Source organism: Pleuronectes platessa, chromosome 1, assembly GCF_947347685.1.
Source record: "Pleuronectes platessa chromosome 1, fPlePla1.1, whole genome shotgun sequence".
In the NCBI taxonomy this organism is placed as follows: Eukaryota; Metazoa; Chordata; class Actinopteri; order Pleuronectiformes; family Pleuronectidae; genus Pleuronectes; species Pleuronectes platessa.
The window spans coordinates 21,151,852-21,170,863 of record NC_070626.1 but is presented as its reverse complement, the minus strand read 5'-3'; the positions used below and the strand labels follow the sequence as shown (position 1 = coordinate 21,170,863).

At 40.8% G+C, this 19,012-nt stretch overlaps 3 protein-coding genes across 3 annotated transcripts; 1 reads left to right on the top strand and 2 right to left on the bottom strand.

Moving 5' to 3' along the window:
- Positions 1-5,085: 5,085 nt before the first annotated feature.
- sdhaf2 (succinate dehydrogenase complex assembly factor 2) lies at positions 5,086-10,774 on the bottom strand. Its single transcript, XM_053419830.1, has 4 exons — positions 10,614-10,774; positions 9,283-9,506; positions 8,984-9,093; positions 5,086-5,517 (listed from the first exon to the last, which is right to left on the bottom strand). The coding sequence occupies exons 1-4, from the start codon at positions 10,638-10,640 to the stop codon at positions 5,387-5,389; spliced, it is 492 nt and encodes a 163-aa protein (XP_053275805.1). The 5' UTR covers positions 10,641-10,774; the 3' UTR covers positions 5,086-5,386.
- A 215-nt stretch (positions 10,775-10,989) lies between these two features.
- On the top strand, positions 10,990-16,879 carry LOC128440687 (cleavage and polyadenylation specificity factor subunit 7). The gene is made up of 9 exons (XM_053423478.1): positions 10,990-11,487; positions 12,401-12,601; positions 12,980-13,083; positions 13,278-13,423; positions 13,527-14,016; positions 14,280-14,383; positions 15,348-15,492; positions 15,619-15,863; positions 16,424-16,879. Exons 1-8 carry the CDS (start codon positions 11,407-11,409, stop codon positions 15,857-15,859), a joined length of 1,512 nt encoding a protein of 503 aa, XP_053279453.1. The 5' UTR covers positions 10,990-11,406; the 3' UTR covers positions 15,860-15,863; positions 16,424-16,879.
- Positions 16,880-17,031: 152 nt separating this feature from the next.
- Positions 17,032-18,396, bottom strand: polr2l (RNA polymerase II, I and III subunit L). The gene is made up of 3 exons (XM_053423490.1): positions 18,247-18,396; positions 17,685-17,789; positions 17,032-17,294 (listed from the first exon to the last, which is right to left on the bottom strand). Exons 2-3 carry the CDS (start codon positions 17,777-17,779, stop codon positions 17,186-17,188), a joined length of 204 nt encoding a protein of 67 aa, XP_053279465.1. The 5' UTR covers positions 17,780-17,789; positions 18,247-18,396; the 3' UTR covers positions 17,032-17,185.
- Between the last annotated feature and the right edge of the window lie 616 nt (positions 18,397-19,012).

The window sequence follows — 19,012 nt, the reverse complement described above, 5'->3', positions numbered from 1 at the left end:
TGTTGATATCTGTCTGTCCTTGGTATGACTCAGTCCCTTCTTTCACTCCCTTTTCTCTTTGTAGTCACACATCTGTGGAGTGCACAATGTTAAATATCGACCATTTATTTTTTGAACTCTGTACAGTGTACATAATATAAATGTGTATATAAAACAAAAATGCTCCTGGTCTGGTCTTGATATGCATTTTTTTATAAGCTTAATTTTCATTATATCTTCAGGCCATAAATGTATTTCAACAGAAATATTTCCTCGAGAGTTCCTCCACAGTGGAATCTTCAGTCTTAGTTTCATGTGTGACCATCTCACGTGAAAATAAAAATTCTAAGTTCTACCTTCAAAATCCGATCAAGTATATGTACAAAAGTACTATCAGCTTAATATACTCAAAGTTTAAAAATAATCAATGAGTTCTGCATAAAATACTGTTGAAAATTCATACACAAGATGAATCTGAGGGTTTGTGATATGATTAATCATGTAGTGATTACAAATTATTTGTTGAATATTTTAAATGTAAACTAGAAAACAGAAAGTAAGTAGATATTCAGTAGCGTTAACATGTATGACATTTATTTTTATACATTACATATTTTCTTAATAGGCTTATGTTTTTATGTAAGACTCTGTTCAGAAAATACTCAAAGCTGTCTGAATAAAGGTTCAATATTTCCACCTTCAACATAAGGAGAAGAAAATATGAAACCTTGTTTTTTAGAGTAAGATAACCCAAAACTTATATTTCCAAAATTGCTGTCTAAAACTATCAAGATCTGATGTTAAACTGGAGAGTTCACTCAGGTTCACCCAGTTCAGTCTGATTTGAAGTGATGATATCATGAACAGGATTTATAGTAGTTTAATTGGACACACGTGGACCAAATGATAACGCCACATTAAAGTCAAAAGCATTTGTTCTATTTCTCTCCAGCTTCCAAATCAAGCAGTAAATCCAAATCCCAAATATACACATTCCACCAGTCAAGCAATGTTCATCATAACCAAAGATGTCCAGTAGATCAGGTCAGAGCTCTCTGACCCTGAGCCTCGCTTGCAATGTTCTTCTCTAATCTGCATCATTTTCAGTGACTTCATTTCTATATTTTGTAAATTATATTGCCTCCGTCTCTGCTAAAGTTCAATGATTCATCACTTCATTCAATAATTTACACCGGTTCACTTCTGGCTGCCCAGGATTCCATTAATGGGACACATCCTTCTGCTGTCACTTGTTGAGCGGTGATGTGGAATCTGCAATCTCCTATAGACTATAAACAATTTATGAGTTAATGGGCTAGGATTCTTCCGCCCCTCCGACTAATTAGAGTTCAGATCAACATTTTAATTGTTGATTATAATTTTTACCCCCTACCTATATATATATATATAAGTTGCTCATTTAAATTACATGTCGCTAAGTGGCCTATTTGCTAATTATATTATTTTTTAATGAAGGTCTCTGTAAGTCTTCTTATGTAGGGGGGCGCCAAACTATACCGCCTTCTATTGGCCAATAACAACTGCAGCTCAGGCAGAAATATGAAGGTATTTAATCAATCTTTAGAAATAACATCTCTGGAGTTAAACAAATTGGCAGCTCTGCCTCCACACACTGTGCTCTACACATTCAACACAAGAGAGAAAAACTGTTAAAGTTGCGTAAAGTTGAGAGAGGGTCTCTGTCGGATCTATCAACCTATCCAACACTTCTATTCATACATTCAAGCATGAAAACCTTCCTGTTCTCTCCCAACCAGTACGAGCAGTTTTCCTAACACTCCTGCGCTCACGCCTCGTCTCCAGCAAACACGGGAAGACATGTTGAAAGCTGGGGGATGCTGCTGGCGGAGGTGGAGAGAGAAGATACAAGGGAACATGAGATCGAAATTCCAGGAGAGCTGAAGGTAACGACGGAGCTGTGGATAAAACAGGGAGCTGTCACGACACAGCGAGCAGCAGTGGAGGATGACAGGAGCACCGGGCTCCAGATAGGCACAGTGGGCGTGCGTGGGCAACTGATGAATATACACTCTTAACAAGCCTCGGGGCAATAAATATGTGAATTGTGCATCCCCCTGCCGTGGGATCCATAGGTGACTCTTTCTCTTAAAGGCAGGATATTGTGACATCCAGCAGTGGTTCACATGCTGTCAAATAAAGAGTAAGTCACAGAGCAGGACACTTACCAGTGTTGGGTTTCACATTCTGATCCATTTCAGACCTAATTCCCAGTGTATTCTATTTATTATGGTAAGAAAAGAGGACATATATAAATCCTTTACTTGTGCCAATAAAACAATGTCAAGATCAGAATCAGAATCAGAATCAGAATTCTTTTTATTGCCTTGTATATTTTCACATACAGGAAATTGCCTTGGTGTGGTTGGTGCACTTTACAAACAACAATATAAAAACAACAATATAGAGCAATATAAACATCAATATAAAAAACAACAATATCGAAAAAATAATATATACAGTAAATGTGTTTTGTGCGGTTTTAAGGTGCAAAGATTGGTGGTAGTGCCAATAATGTAGTGTTATAAATTATGTGCGAGGGTGGGGGGGGGGGGGTCAGCAGAGTCAGTGTGATGGGGGGGGCTTGTTTGTGAGCCCCACTGCCATGGGGAAAAAGCTGTTCAGGTGACGCGAGGTTTTAGTCCTGACGGCCCGGAACCTTTTCCCAGATGGAAGTCTCTGGAACAGGTGGTGACCGGGATGGGAAGGATCAGCGATGATCTTGCCTGCTCTCTTTCTGGTCCTGGAGTGGAACAGGTCTAGGAGAGCCGGCAGGTCACAGCCGATGACCTTCTCAGCTGACCGAATGATCCGCTGCAGTCTGCCCTTGTCCTTGGCAGTGGAGGCAGCGAACCAAACGGTGATGGATGAGGTGAGGATGGACTCAATGATGGCTGTGTAGAACTCAACCATCACTTTCCGCGGCATGCTGAATTTCCTCAGTTGCCACAGGAAGAACATCCTCTGCTGGGCCTTCTTGGTGATGGAGGTGATGTTCTCCGTCCACCTCAGGTCCTGTGCTATGATCGTCCCCAGGAATCTGAATGACTCCACTGTTTTAACTGGGGAGTCGCACATGGTGAGGGGGGCGGTTTGGGCTGGGCTCCTCCTGAAGTCTGCCACCATCTCTACAGTTTTTGAAGCGTTCAGCTCCAGGTGGTTCTGGCTGCACCAGGAAGCCAGGCTGTTAACTTCCTCTCTGTAGGCGGCCTCGTCCCCATTGGAAATTAATCCAATAAGGGTGGTGTCGTCGGCAAACTTCAGGAGTTTGACAGAGGGATGGCTGGAGGTGCAGTTGTTGGTGTAGAGGGAGAAGAGGAGAGGAGAGAGCACACAACCTTGAGGGGCTCCAGTGCTGATGGTCCGGGTGTCAGAGACAAGCTTCCCCAGCCTCACGCGCTGCTTCCTGTCGGTCAGGAAGTTGGTGATCCACCTGCAGGTGGGGTCAGGCACGCTCAGCTGGGTCAGCTTGTCCCGGAGAAGAGCTGGAGAGATGGTGTTGAATGCGGAGCTGAAGTCCACAAACAAGATCCTGGCGTAGGTGCTGGGGGAGTCGAGGTGCTGGAGGATGAAGTGGAGTCCCATGTTGACTGCATCGTCTACGGACCTGTTGGCTCTGTAGGCAAACTGCAGCGGGTCGAGGAGGTGGTTGGTTATAGTTTTGAGGTGGGTCAGCACGAGTCGCTCGAAGGTCTTCATTACTACAGAGGTCAGGGCGACTGGTCTGTAGTCATTAAGGCCTGTGATCCTCTGCTTCTTGGGAACGGGGATGATGGTGGATGTTTTCAGGCAGGCGGGTACAACACATTGTACCCGCATCCATCATAAATAAGACATGCATTCAAATTCCTTCTCAATCGGATAAACAGAAGGCTGAGCAGAAACATGCGAGTAGCATCTTTTTTTTGCAAGATAGGGGATTTTTATCATTTCCACCATCTTCCTGGGGAATAATTCATGGACTTTAAGGGGAAAAAATCCATATCTAGAGAACTGCATGTGAAATGTGTCGCCGCTTCATCAAACTGAAGGGGACTGCAGCTCTAGGGTAGTTTCAGATGTAAAATACTTTAACATTTAAGTGTAAAAAATAAATATAATGTATAATCCAGAAAATTGAAATAATCAAGTAAAGTATTAATACCTTAAAAGCGAATGCACTTATTGACTGGTGATGAATACACTTGGTGAGACAGATGGCAGAGGAGCAGAGAACACACAGAGGGGAACCCTTCTGACATCACCTTGCTCTATTTAAGGATGAGATGGAAAAAGTCTTAAAGTGGGGATTCTTACACAACACATTTTCCCCAAAGGATTTAGAACGAACACACATGACCATTTGTGTCACATGTGCAGGACTGCCATGTTTGTGTAACACCTTGGCCGTATATCACACACACACATTATAATTCTACGGGTGTGCACAAGCAGGCTGGTCGTCTGTTTTGAGATTCTGTGCACATCTCCTGGCCAGAGGGCATCTCCCTTACGCTCTCAGTACAAGGTTCCAGTGAACCAACATGACACAGAGCCAAGCAAGAAATCCTCCTCATTGTTGACACAAGCGCACACACACTGATCCGGTGGAGGAGAGAAATATGACCTTGTGTCAATGGCTGGGAGCAAAAATATATAAGCTTTAATTGCTTCACAAAAGTTTTAATCTATGCTTTGTTTTATCAAAGATCAGATCAAATACACACGCCCTTCCCAAGGTTAATATCCCTTTAATCCAATCTTTAATTTTTGGTCTTCATTGCACTAAGATTGTCAGCAGAAGACCATTCAAATAAACATGTCAGCTCACATGTAACCTGCATGAAAGATTTAGCACATGTGAAATGTATGAAGGTTACAGGTGACCTATTTGCAACAGACACAAAGATGAGCATGTGCTTCAGTTTGACTGGAAATAAAGTGATCTGCTGCCATCTGGTGTCCAATAACAGACACTGCAGGCAACAAAACCCGTCATTACGTAACAAGTGCAAAGAGTTAAACATGGCATCCTCCAGTCACGTGACCTGACCCTGTGGTAAAACAAAGAAAACAACGCACACGGAAAACAGTCAAGCATCAACATTTATTTAACAACCCATAATGTGTGTATTAGAAACAATAAGATCATTGTCCAGCTTGTGTCCATTACTGAAAGCTGGCTTCTCCATTGAGCAGTTTTAATATACAGTCTTTAAACATACAGTTACAATCACAGGCAAATAAGGCTGTAATATTTTACAGAAACAAGACGGTAAAGGGAGTGAATATTCTGCACTTCCCGATGTGTTTTCGACGGGGAAACAACACTGACATCCTCTCAGTGCTCCGCCTTTAATCAGTCCCTCAGGAGCTCCATGTATTGGCCTCAGTGACTTTCCTTCTCCAGATACTCCAAGCTGGGAGCATCTAACCTCTGCTCCTGGTTGCGGTTCTTTGTGAACTCCTTCAGCATGTCCATGATCTCTCCTTGGTAAACTTCAGGAGTGGGCTGAGCTTCTGTAGGCAAACAGAAATCATGTTGGATCATTCTCTGATGCAAACCGATTCCTCTTCAAAGACTAGCAAAGCGATTCAGACATGATTTTTTTTTTTTTTAAATCAGGATCATTTTAAGGAACAAAATACGCATGAATGTTTGTATTGGTTTCATTTTGTATACAGTAATTGGCAAAGGCCACTCTGGGTCCTTCAAGGTCAAAAATACAATACACCTTCTCAGTTGAACACATTAGGTTATTTTGTCTCTCATAAGCCGTTTTTACACATAAACTTCAAAAAATGTCCGGGGACATTAGGTCCAGACATTTTCTGGAGACTGCCATTCACATTTGAAGAACGGAGCAGGAGATTTTCACAACAAAAAGAAAATCTCATGAACGTTCAGGCAAGGAGAGGCCAGTTTTGTACCACATGTTAAAAACATCAATAATGCTCACTCAATCGCTGGGAATTGTCCAGAGCAACTGACGTTTGTGTCACAGTTCCTCTGGAAAATGTCAGGACAATGTCCAGACTTCAGTGCACATTTGAAAGCAGCTCTACACCAATTCAAATGCATTCCTAATCACTGGATTGGGATCTTTCGATGCTTATGTTAGGAGACTATGTGAGTGACCTTGAAACGTCTGTTTATTTAGTTTAAAAATGAAAACAACTCAATGAACGTGATGTTATTATTAGAGCTGTGAAATGATTAAAATTTTTAATCAAATTAATCACAGGTTTCTATGGATTAATCATGATTAATCACATTACCGATTTTCTCGGAATATTTTTGTGAAAACAAGATTTATGACATTTAACTTTTCTTTTGTGCTGCAACTCAGCAGTTCTTCAGCAGTTATCATTGCTTTTCCATATGGAACATTAATATAATCTTCATCCTAAACAATATTCGGGCTCCTTAGCCATTGTGTGGTTGAATAAAACTTTTTTTTTTTTTAAATCAAACAGAAATTATTTGAGCTTCTTAGCCATAGGATGGTTGACATTTTTTATATTTTTTGTCACACAACCATTAACCACACCATGATACAATCTAATGCCTCTAAAGGCCCTCTTAGCTATATCTTAGCGGCCGACTGGAGATGGACAACATTGGTTACATTCTGTGACGCAAAGACATAGCTGAAGGTCCACCCCCAGGAAATGTTGGTTTAAGTAGATGTTGTTTCCTGCATTCTAGTGGATTTTTGGGTGGTATGCTAAAGATGTGCAATACCTGAACTTCTTCTGATTCATGTTCCTCTGATCATGACTTGTAGGGCCTTCTAGCCTTGAGCTGAAAATTCAACCAGAAAACTATTGTTGTGCCTCAATGACCACAATATAGCCTAATTAATAGAACTTTGTTTAAGATTTGACCAAGGTAGGTTGATTGACATTTTGATTACAATGGTTTTCAACTAATTCTGAACTGAAACCTAACCTATATTTTAAATAATTGTATTCTTAAGAGCAGTTAATGATTTATGTTCGCCTCCCACCACACTTTCCATCAGACAAAAAAGTGCAACAAATAAAGTGCTTAAACAGTAGCCTTTTTAAGCAACACAATGGACCCTCTTCCCCAAAATAAAATTTGTCTGGAGCCGCAAAACATATTTGATAACAAAGCTAATAAAGTTTTATATAAAGTTATACTATACTAAACTATGGTTTGTTGCATTTATGAAATTATCGAACAACAATAAAGAAAACTGTTGACATTTGATTGATATTTTTACCTGTTACAACAAAGGAAAAACCAAACGCTTATGAAGAGAAGAAAATACACAGGCAAGTGTCGGCCTACTTTGAAATAAATTAAACACAGACCTTTGTAGGGTTATTTGAGTCCTCCCCGTATTTGTGGAAAATGTATGAAATTAGAAGTACCCTATTTTTAAATAAATAAAAACATATAGCTGCAGCCTAATAGCTTAAAAATATATATTTTAGTTGGCGAAATATTTAAACGAAAAGTGAGAGCAGGTCAGGCTGGAGGCGGACACAGAAACTGCAGCTCGGTAGAAACCAACTGCAGCTTCTGCTCTGATCAAGACGCTGAGCTCTGATCAGCTGAGACCAGAGAAACTCTGTGTTTTCACTGTTTCCACTGAGCAGCCGGTGAGTCAGTGACCAGCTCCTTCACGTGAAGGAGCTCTGGTCTTGTGTCTGAGCGAGTGCGCGGGGCGGGGGGCGGAGCCTCGGGACCGGTGCGCTATCTGGGGCACACACACACACACACACTCGCCCGCTCCTGGTACTTCATGACGGCCTGATACGATGATGTTTTAAAAAATGATCGTGACTTAGTCAACCACCAACATTTTCGTCTCGTCTCGTCAACAAGTTAAAATAGATTTAGTCATGCGCTTCACTTAAAAGATCCAGGTTTTTTTTGGCGTGAGAAATTGGATGTGTGGCGTGAGTGCGTGTGAAAACATGCAAAAGCGTGTGTCACACGGCGGAAGCGTGAGAGTTGGCAGCTCTGTTTAATGTCCGCCTCTGCCCATCCACACAAGCAGTCATAAAGATAAAAAGAGAGCACGTTAGAGAAGTATAAACCAAAACGAGTCCGTCGATGCAGCTGCGTTGCCTTCCGCGGTTGCAGTCGCGGGACTATTCTGCCTTTACGCCGCGCTTCGGCGTCGCTTCCGCGTCCGGTGTGAACCCGGCGTTAGAGCGGCAACTAGTGCAGAGGCGGCGGAATTGGAAGGTCCTTCTGCGCATGCGTTAAATGCGTTAAAAAAAAAAAAGGAATTAATCCTGTAATTTAATCATAACGCGTTAACGCGTTATTTTTCACAGCTCTAGTTATTATTTGTCTCAGTGAAGTTAGATCGCCTGTAACTTTTTTGTTTAGTTTTCCAGAGTGGTGCTGCCACTTCGGTTGTTCAGCTGTAATACACAGTGAAACAGAAACATAACTGAAGTCAAATTAAGAGAAAATTACAACAATAAAATAGCTAATTATCTTGGTACAATGAATAAGTTCCCGGGGTGAAGTCTGGGGCAAAAGTAACGACTAACAAAGTTCCAGAATTGAAGTTCATTTGTGAGCAGAGCTGTTCATTATTTCAGGACCAGCTACCATGAATGATTGCCAATAAAAAAAAAAAAACGTATTAATTCCTATGCCCACTGGAGATTTCCACATTTAGCCGTGTTGCTGACTGAATCCAAAATGAGAGTATGTGATTTATTTGTCTCCATTAACGCAAAACAACAAGTCAGTAAATAAATATTTGATATTTGCAACTTGAATAAACATGAATATTGCATTAGCCAAAATGTTTTTTATGTCATTAAATATTCAAATGTTTTGCAGAGAGATTATCCAAATTCCTGTTAGTGCCTGAAATTACTCTGGACTGGAGTCCATGTTTATATTTTTCTTTAGTGTATAAGGACTGCTGTATTGCATGAGATTGAACAATCAACATCACAGGTTTGAGGAGAAACAGTGCTGTTCTCTCACCTGTCGCCCAGTAGTAGATGTCCCAGTCGTTGCTCGGTTCATTGATCAGTCTGTCGTACTGGCGCAGCTGGTTGTCACTCATCGTGTTCAGGTATTTCTTTGCAAAGAGGCTGTAAGACAGATGGAGGCTTCAGTTGAGTCTGAGTATTTTCTCTAGATGAAATGTCAACAATACAGGTAGCTATCTGGTTAATTGTCCAACTTGAATACTTTGAGGGGAACACAGGAATATTGAAAAGCTAGTTGAGTTTACAGCTTTCGTACAGGTTCACGGGACAGAATCAGTTCAGGTTACCAACCTGAGCAGAATGCAGTTCTCCAACATGCCCCTCTTGCGACTCTCATAAAGAAGTCTGCGTTTCTTGATGTAGGCGGTCTCGCTTGGGTTCTCCTCCCAGGGCGGCAGCGGCATCTCGATCAGGTCCCCCTTGGTGTCCTCTGGCGAGTCGCCACGGTAACCACGAGATGATATCAGTCCGGTGACTGCTGGTCTCAAAGCTGCGTGGCACATCCCTGCCACCAGCTGACGGCAAAACAAAACACAAGTTTAAATCAACACCAGTGACTTGCTACACAAACTCATCAGAGTTAGACGATTCACTGTGCAAGATGTTGATAACCTGCTAAAAATGCAGAACATATAGTTTCATGTAGTTTTGTTTAAGTAAAATACACCTGCAACAAGGTGCATGTCTGTAAGGGACTTTACATAAAATACAAAAAAGGTCACTTTTTTATTAAAAGTTGTATACATTTTATATAATAAATATGAAAGCTTATAGTTAATGGTAAATAATGGTTTAAAGGACTTTATTTTGCTGTGTTAACTTGTTCTTTCCAGTATATTTTAGTGGCCCTATGGAAGAGACCTGACCCCAAGGAATACAAAAATATATATAAACAATAAAATGCTGCTCATACATCGATGAATCATAATAAAATGTGCATTATACGTCACAGGGGATTTTGTTAAAAGATATCAGAATCAGAAGTATTTTATTGCCAAGTAGGTTTACACCTACAAGGAATTTGCTCTGGTAATATCCATTTGGTATTCCGTCCCGTGACCTTTCTTTGTTAGCAAATATAACCAATCTGACACGACCGGTCATAGAGTTTGCAGACGAATGTGTGCATTAGTCTGGGGCTGTGTTCCACCCTGACATTTACTGATATTTCTGTCTTCAAGTTGTTTTTGGTTTGAATATTAAACTGTTTATGGTCTAAATGCATTGACTAAACAATAACAGAGTGGGATTTGCTTATTCTTCTTTTAGATGATGTTGTTCAAAGTGTTTGTCCTTTAAATAAAAACGTTAGAGTCCAGAGAGAGAGAGAGAGAGGGGAGCAGAGGAAGGTTACATAAACGTCAATCACACGCTGCCCTGTTGTACAACTGTCCTCCAGCGACACACAAACACACACACAACACACAGTCTGCACCTTTACTACACGGAACTGAACATTAGCCATTTACAGCATGACTATACAGCTGCTACATCACACAAGCATCACATAAAAACATATGATCGAGCCTCTCTGAACAGTCCTTGACGCGCTAGTCACCACAGCTTCAACACAATTCAACAGCAAATGTCAAAATAAATCAAAGGTTGACTTCGTCACTCACTTTTTTGGCAATGACGGACGACAACATTTTAAAATCTCTGTTTAGCGACAAAGAAGAAGACAAAACTGCTCCTGGCCCGTGAACGTGCGACTCACAACAGTGGAAATTACACAAGCAGATCTCTGGTCAGGGGAAACACACCGGGGGACCATTTATAGCAGCGCACACGTCGCGCCATGTTGATTAGGTAACAGTTATGTTTAAAAGAGAATATAATTGATATTTTGTATAATAGTTTATTTCTCGGGTTGTATCATTTCATTTATAAATTAATAAAATAGTAAAAGTCCAACTTAACGTCATTAATCGAGGGCTTGACAAAGCGGAACTAGATGAAGATGGTTGTTGTCAGTCGGATCAAACGCCCTGACACACCCCGGCGTTCAGAGTAGCAACATTAGCACTAGCTGGGGAAGGAGCGAACACATACTAGCTAGATAGCCCTCGTGGGTGAACTTACACATGCAATACTGTGGTTTTACTTTCAAAGGTTTCATTAAACATTATGTATTAACTTGTGTTCGATTTTCGTATCCTCGGCTGGTCCTACGTAGTTGCTTTTTTTTTTATAATTCCATGTTTTGTGGGCTCGAGCGGGACGTTAGCTAACGGTAGAAACCTGGCGAAGCGTTAGCAGTTATTTCCTGAACCCCGGCGGATCACCTGTTGTCCGCATGCACTCGTATTGATTTGCAGGAGAGTGTTCATGTTGCGATCATTTAGAAAGTTCTAAAACATTGCTGCTGTAGACCTCGCTTTAGAGCCTTCGGTTGGATCGTTCTAGGCCCACGGGATGGCTGCTCCTGCGGCTGCAGCCGGACCAGGCTCCTCCAGGCGGACAGACGTGTACAGTAATATGCATCAAAACAAAGAGGTGAGAGCGATGTTTACATGTGCTCGGCACAGAAGATCGAGCGGATGAATTCAAATGCGTCCCTCCACCAGACGCCTGTGTGAACTGTCTTGCAGTGAAGGATAAGATACGTCTGTTTTGTGACGGTGGGCTCAGATAGAAAGTGTAACAAAACTACAGTTCATGTCTCCCATTGCAAACACCCTGCGGTTCAATATCACCATGGCCCGTTCTGTTTAAAGTTGTGCTGCCTTACATTAGGAACACTAAGCTAAAACTAATGGTGTCTAAAACACCAGCTTCTTTTATTGGGGTTATCAAGATGAGTTCTTGTTGCGTCATTATCAATGTCGAGGCTTCCATTCAATGTGCGATAGAACTGCATAATGTTTTAACTAATGTTTGAACTGTTTTGTCTTGATGTGATTTTTGGCCATGTCAACCAATCCTTATCTTCATAGAAACTGACTTTAACCTTCACGAGGGATTCTTTGCATAGCAATTAGATTCAAGTACACCAGTTTTTAACAAGTGTTCCTAGACTAACAGCTTGGTGGGGGTTTTTTACATTGTATATTCGTGTTTCAGCCTTTAAGTCCATAGAGTTAGGTCTGATGAGAGAATTTTTACTTCTATTAGTTTGCATAACATATATCTGTGGTCACTGTCATCAACACACTATCTAAAATAAAAAAATACACTATATCTACTGGATAATATCAGTATTCCTTTTCTTTTACTTTATTTTCTGCCAACATTTCTGTGGAAGTCCCAGAAAATATAGGAATTATCTTGTCAGTCTACACTTCTTTCAGCTGAGACCTAGGATTTGTATTTCTTCTGGTTGCAGTTTGCTTATCAGTGCTCTGCACATTGAGATATACTGCATGACAGCATGTAAATTGACTTTGTCATTACTTTCTCTCCCGCACAGGATTTGGACAGAATTGCTGAAGCAAATGAACTCTATGATGCTGTCTTGACTGGCTCAGTGGATCAGTACCAGAGCGTCAATAAAAGTATTGCACCCGAGGAGAATTCAGTTAAAGAGGAGGCACAATTAACAGACGGACAAACACAGAAAGGAGGGAATTCAGAGAAGAGACTGTCATTATATTTTGGAAATTTCCCCTGGGTGAGTAACACTTGGTTACATGTTTATGGTATTGTACCATGCTTGTTGTTTTGTCCACATGGGCTTGCAGAATATTGTCGACATGAAACAGACCATGGACTCAAAATAAGCAGCAGTTGGATACAAATAAGGCAATAAAGTTTATGTCAAGCTCAAGTAATCATCAATAAACATAATGACAAATGGTAGGGCGTGTGCATCACCTCAGTGCAAGAACATTTGCATTAATGAATGGATCACGTGTTTTTTTTTGTACGTACTGTTACTACAGCTTTGATTTTTGCCTAAGCTCAGTACAGGAGGACTCTTTTCCTTTAAATCAGCTAAATGTCTTTTTCTGCAACAACTTTACTCATTTTATCTTCCACCTACGTGCAGTGGACATCTGACAAGGACATCACAGGGCTGGCCCAAAACCTGGGTGTGAGGGACATCAAAGAGATCAAATTTGCCGAGAACAGAATTAATGGCCAGTCAAGAGGGTGAGCTGTGTAAAATCAAGTGTGTGTGTATAATCAAGTGTGTGTGTATTTATATATGTGTGTGTGTGTGTGTGTGTGTGTGTGTGTGTGTGTGTGTGTGTGTGTGTGTGTGTTAGTGTGTGTGTGTGTGTATAAAATAAGGATTCTCCGTGGTGTTGCCATTCATGTGTTGTTTCTTCTACTCTGTAATGCAGCTACGCGGAGGTGGTGGTGACCTCGGAAGAGTCATTCAAAATATTGTTGGAAAAAATACCCCAATGTAAACTGAATGGAGACAAGCTTGACTGTCGCTTTGCCACCCGCCAGAACCTCAATGTGTTCGAGGACATAGCGAATAAACGTAAGAGCGCCGCAATCTGAAGTAAATACTTGTGATCTTAGACTTTAATGCAGAATGCTACAGAGTCTGTCATCTTTGACCTCTAACAATATGTTCTCAACAGGTATGCCCCTTCGCGTGAATTCCAAAGATTCCAAGGATGATGCTTCAGAAAAGATTCCTTCATTATTATCACAGGAGCCCATCCCTCCCCCTATACCTCCCCTTTTCCCACAACATTCGCATCCACACGTCTTTCCATCATTACCCAGTCCTTACCTCGGTCACCCTCACCCACCCCCTCATCATCACCCACATCCTCACCAACTTCCTCCTCCTCACCAACATCCTCCACCTCACCAGCATCCTCCCCCTCATCAACATCCTCCCCCCCATCAACATCCACCCCCCCATCAACATCAACATCCTCCCCCTCATCCTCATCCTCACTACCCACATATGCCTCCAAACGTCCCACCACCCATGCCACCCCCTTTATTCCCTCCTCATCCGCCCCACATTCATAGCCAACCACCTCCTAGTCTTCATATAAATCCAGCTTTCTTCCCCCCGGGACAAGACGGCCACAGCAGCAAAGCTTACAGCCAACAAAAGTGAGAAAACATTCTGTTTTTAATGTTAAGCTATTACTAACTGTTCATTCAAATTAAAAGTTAAACACCATTGTTGTGGATTGTTAAAACAGCAAAGGACAAGGATCCAGAGACAAAAACAAGAGAATATGTGCATATAATAAAACACAAAGATTCAGATTGTGATAGATTTCTGAAAATACTTAATTATTTCAGTGATGACTTGTTTGTGGTGAAATTATTCTGTTAGTCAGTATGAAATCAATCTGTTCATTTTTTTCCAGACACACACCTAAAAGTGCAGATGGAGATTTTGAGGAGCTGATGAACCGAAATAGAGCCGTTGCCAGCAGTGCCATCTCCAAGGCTGTGTCTGGAGCAACAGCTGGTAAGTGCAGCAGCCGATTCTGTCAAGTGGAAGACGGAACACAGAACTTAACAAGCCATGCTGGGAAAGGACTGGTCCTTACTTATGACTGGCTGCCATATGGAGAAAAAATCTAAATAAGAAGCTGCTTAGGTTTTATGCTGAGTCCCACTGAGATATTTCTATACTTTTCAGTAAACTCCAGGTACATGCCTTTTTATTCTTGTTGGTTCCATCGGTCCAATGTTCTGTTCAGACCGGCCTGAGGAGATCTAGCAGTGATGATTTCACATGAACCACAGAGCTCAGTGTTTTTCTCAGTAACATTCAATGCTGTGGAAAAATGCCTTTCTCTGATCTGTGCTTTGACACACTTGTCAAACAGAGTGTTCCACAGAGTGGCTTAGACAACAGTTAGATTAGTAAATTCTATAAAGACAGTGAACTGCTGATCAAAAGAAACAGGATCTTATCATGACTGTAACTGGTAAATGCAAATGAAGAATTTCTGTGGAAAATATAAAGTTCAAATTGTAGCGGAATTCTGGATGCTGGTGTCAGAGGAAATGTTTTTCATGAACACACCCAGCAATCAAGTTACTTGATTGCTGGGTGTGTTCATGTCTGACAATCAGCTATATTTACTTGCAGAAATTGTCTGATACAAACTCAATAATTTTAGTTATTAACAGTGTATTTTACTTAGCATATTATACTTGTCTAATTGGAGTGAAACTTATTTAATTGTCACCATGTTGCTGGAATAAGGTGACTCACAACCAACTGATATTAATTTCCAATCTTTTTGTAGCTTAAGTCCAGATGGAAGTGGGTGCTTGAATTTTCTTTTTGGCATAACTGCACTTAAAACGTGCAGGTAAATGTCATAGATGTTTTAATTACAATAAACCTAGCAGCTTTTGATCACTTGAGGTACTTTAATGTAAATGTCTCTAATATCCAATCTTTTTCATTGCTGATGCAGGAGACCTGCGGGTAGCGATGGAGACGCTGTTAACTGCCATTGCCATCATTAAGCAGTCCAGAGTGTATGGAGATGAACGCTGTCAAGCCCTGGTCACCTCACTCAAAGACTGTCTAGTCTCTATCCAGGGCAACTATGGCTACAGGTTTGTCAAGTTATGTGTCTAGTTATGTGTGAATCATTTGGTTGCTTATTTAGAAACTGAGGATGGAACTTCACATCATAAACGTTCTTACAAGTTCTGATCACCCAACCACACATTTCTTTGCAGGAGCAGCAGTCGTTCTGGGGACAAAGGAAGAGACCGCGAACGGGGTCGTGACCGGGACCGGGAGCGAGACCGCGATAGAGTACGGGACCAAGAAGATTCCTCTGGCTGGGAAGCTGCTGGAATGTCTCGAAGACACAGAGAACGTTCCTGGAGTGGAGAGAAAGTCAAGGAGCGCTCCCGGGAACGGGAAAGGGAAAGGCACAGAGATCATAGAGACCGAGACAGAGATCGATACCGCTGACTTGGTAAACTTCTCTCTATATTATATATTAACTTTATTCGCACACTTCCTCTTTCATCCATTACAACCTCTCTTTTTTTTATATACTTAGTTTTTTATTTAACTTTGGGTTTATTTATAAAGTTTTTAGCTATATGGTATAAACCAGTGCTTTCAACAAGCCCAAAACCTTTTTGAGAGATGACAGGTCATGAAGTCATGTAGTTACTTTTGTGCAACATTCATACTGTGCAATGAACTTTATTGTGTGTGCAAGCTATTACATCACCAGATTCTTAATGCATCATCATCACCACATTTTCCATATTTTAATTATGGGTCATTGAAGAGGCCTACCATGGATATAATTCAATACCATAAGTAATTATTGGCGAGTATTTAAGACTGATCTTTGTCAAAAAGCACATTAGTTGACGCAAAGTTGATTAGTTCTGTATGAACACCCCGGGTTGTTTTCTGTAGTTAAATTAATCACTAATGCTGTAAATCTACAGAATATTACCACACATCATCTCATTTGATTTGTCTTATTGTGGATTTAAAGTTTGTCTTCTCTCTTCCCAGACATGTCATGAAGCAGAGCGAAGACAGGACATTTTGTTTCTGCATCAAGCTGTATAAATTTCTGGAGGACTCTAAGGTGAGACTGAAGATAAATCTCCAAGAAGTTCCGTACTTTTTGTGTTCTTCAGTCATCTGTACAGACTAGAATCTTTTCTTGTTTTAAGAACAAACGTGATAGGTTTAGGGGAATGTAGATTTGTTGCTGGGACATCAGTCCAACACTTGCATGCATTAAAACACTGTAATAAGTTATGTAATATACAGTTAACATTTTCATCTTTCTTTTGTAATAAATCTGCAAATTAAAGAACATTTCCTGAAAATAGATTTTTTTTTGCGCTTCATTTCTGCAGGCATTTATTTGATGTTATATTTTCTTACTGAAGACAAGAAATGTAATCCAGCATTCTGTAATTTGCATGTTCTCATGCGATTAAAATGGTATTTGAACTTGAAGCAGCACCTAAGTGACTTTATATTTCCTAGCTATTGATCAAGAGCGCACTGCAGAACAATTTTTGATTTGTCAAATTTCTGGTAATGGGTGATAACAACAATAGTAGTTGAAAGACTGTGGTAATAAATAAGTCAGTAATGAAGGTAACAAGGTCATTTGATAGCTTTATTTAGAAAAACAAATTAACATTTCAAAAGTCTTCACTGTGATCTCCAAATTCTGTCAGACAAAAACATAATAACATGACTCTGTCCAGGTCACAGCCCCCCAAAGTCCCTGCAGTTCTTGGAGGTAGCCAGTAGCAATCACTTCTCCAGTGGAGCATAATTCAATAACTTCTCAATAAGATCCACGTGAGAAAGGAGCATCCTCCGACAGCAGTATCTCTTCAGGCCCAGGGCATCAAGGGCATCACTTAAAAAGGAGAGAGGAGGTAAAGTCGGTCTTAATGCACGGCACACAGAGCACTGAATGAATAAGTAAAGGACATGGACATTACTGCAGACAATAGTGAGGATAACTCAGCCTAAATGGCCTCCGGTAACTGCCATGATTCATTCCATGATTGCATCTTGTCTTTTATTGTACACAGCACATAACCTGAGAGTTGGCTAAAAGGATTTTGATGTGTAGTGTATTTCTATTTGACTTGTTCTTGATTATTTGGACACAGCTGCTCTGACAGACCCAAAAATAAAAGATCTTGGATTTGATTTGACGATTCAAAAGAGGTCAGGAACTTGATTTAGTAATCTTGAGGTGTGTGTGTGGTGCACTGACAGAAACCAGCAGGTATGAACTCACCCCTCAGTGTACTCTGCTTGGAGCAGGCCGAGGTATGCCTCCCACTTATTACCCACGATCTTCCCGCATGTGAAGCAGCGGATAGGGATGATCATTGTCGGACACCTGGAGACAGACAGAGCCCGAGATGGTTAGCATCATCAGTCAGAAGGAAAAATGTCAGACGAGAGAGAAGCAACTACCTGACGATTATCGATTAATTCATTCACGAAACCATTTTGTTTTCTTATGCACATTGAAACGTGACTTCCCTTAAGTCGTCTGAAAACAAGAATGGTTTAGAAGTAGAGATTAATCTAAACTGGGAACTGCAGGGTTTCACTGGATTATAGGGAAGAGACTTTGCATCGACTGGTTTGTGCTTTCGTTGAAAATCTTACTTCTTAACAACATAAATATTCTACAGTTCATGTTTGAAGCTCTGCCACAGTGTAGCCACGAGATTAGCTTGCTAGCACAACAACTACGGCTAACATTAGCCGCTAGTCACATGCTAACACGAGTTGACATATTGTTGACTATTTACCAAAGTCCAGCAAGATGACGGGTTGTGTGAACTCACCGTCACCAGTCAGGTTCAACGAAAGCTTAAATAATACGTTATAGAGCGAGAAACATGCGATGGCGGCTTTTCTCCGCACTGTGCTCCTGCTGCTACCACAATGACTTCCGGCGCCAATCCTTCAAAATAAAGGCACAACTAAGCGCTCATGACACAGCCTTCCCTCACTGAGACAGTAGATGAGATAGATTGAGAATTTATTGAATAATATTGCAGTATTACACATTACATTACAGCAGCACAGCACACCTCAGAACCGTCTACTCAAAACGTATTAAAACCCCTTTTGAGTTTGATTGCATTAGTTTTAGTTAGCTGCACATGTGTTGTAACTGTATCAAAACTACGGATGCCGGTTCTGCTCTTATGTGCAATGTTCGATTTACTAAAGTGTTTGCAGTGCAGACTGTACATGCCAGAGTTTAGTTGTACTTGTTTGGCTATGTCCTCAGGATTTGTGCGTGTGTGTATATATGTGTACTTTTGGAGACCTCAGCAAACTTGCTGAGGTCTTCAAAAGATTTATTTACACAGCTTCAACTTAATATACGGAACAAATCAGCCAATTCATTTGTAAAGCCCATATCCACAAATCACAATTTATCTCATAGACCGGATAGGATTAAAGAAATATACTGACTGCTGCAAAATATTTTACTCTTGAACCAAAAATGTCGTCGTTGAATATAACTAAATGGTATAAGAGTATAAGACTTGTTTTATTGTGTTTTTACGTAATTATGTTGTTTCAGCATTCATGAACATG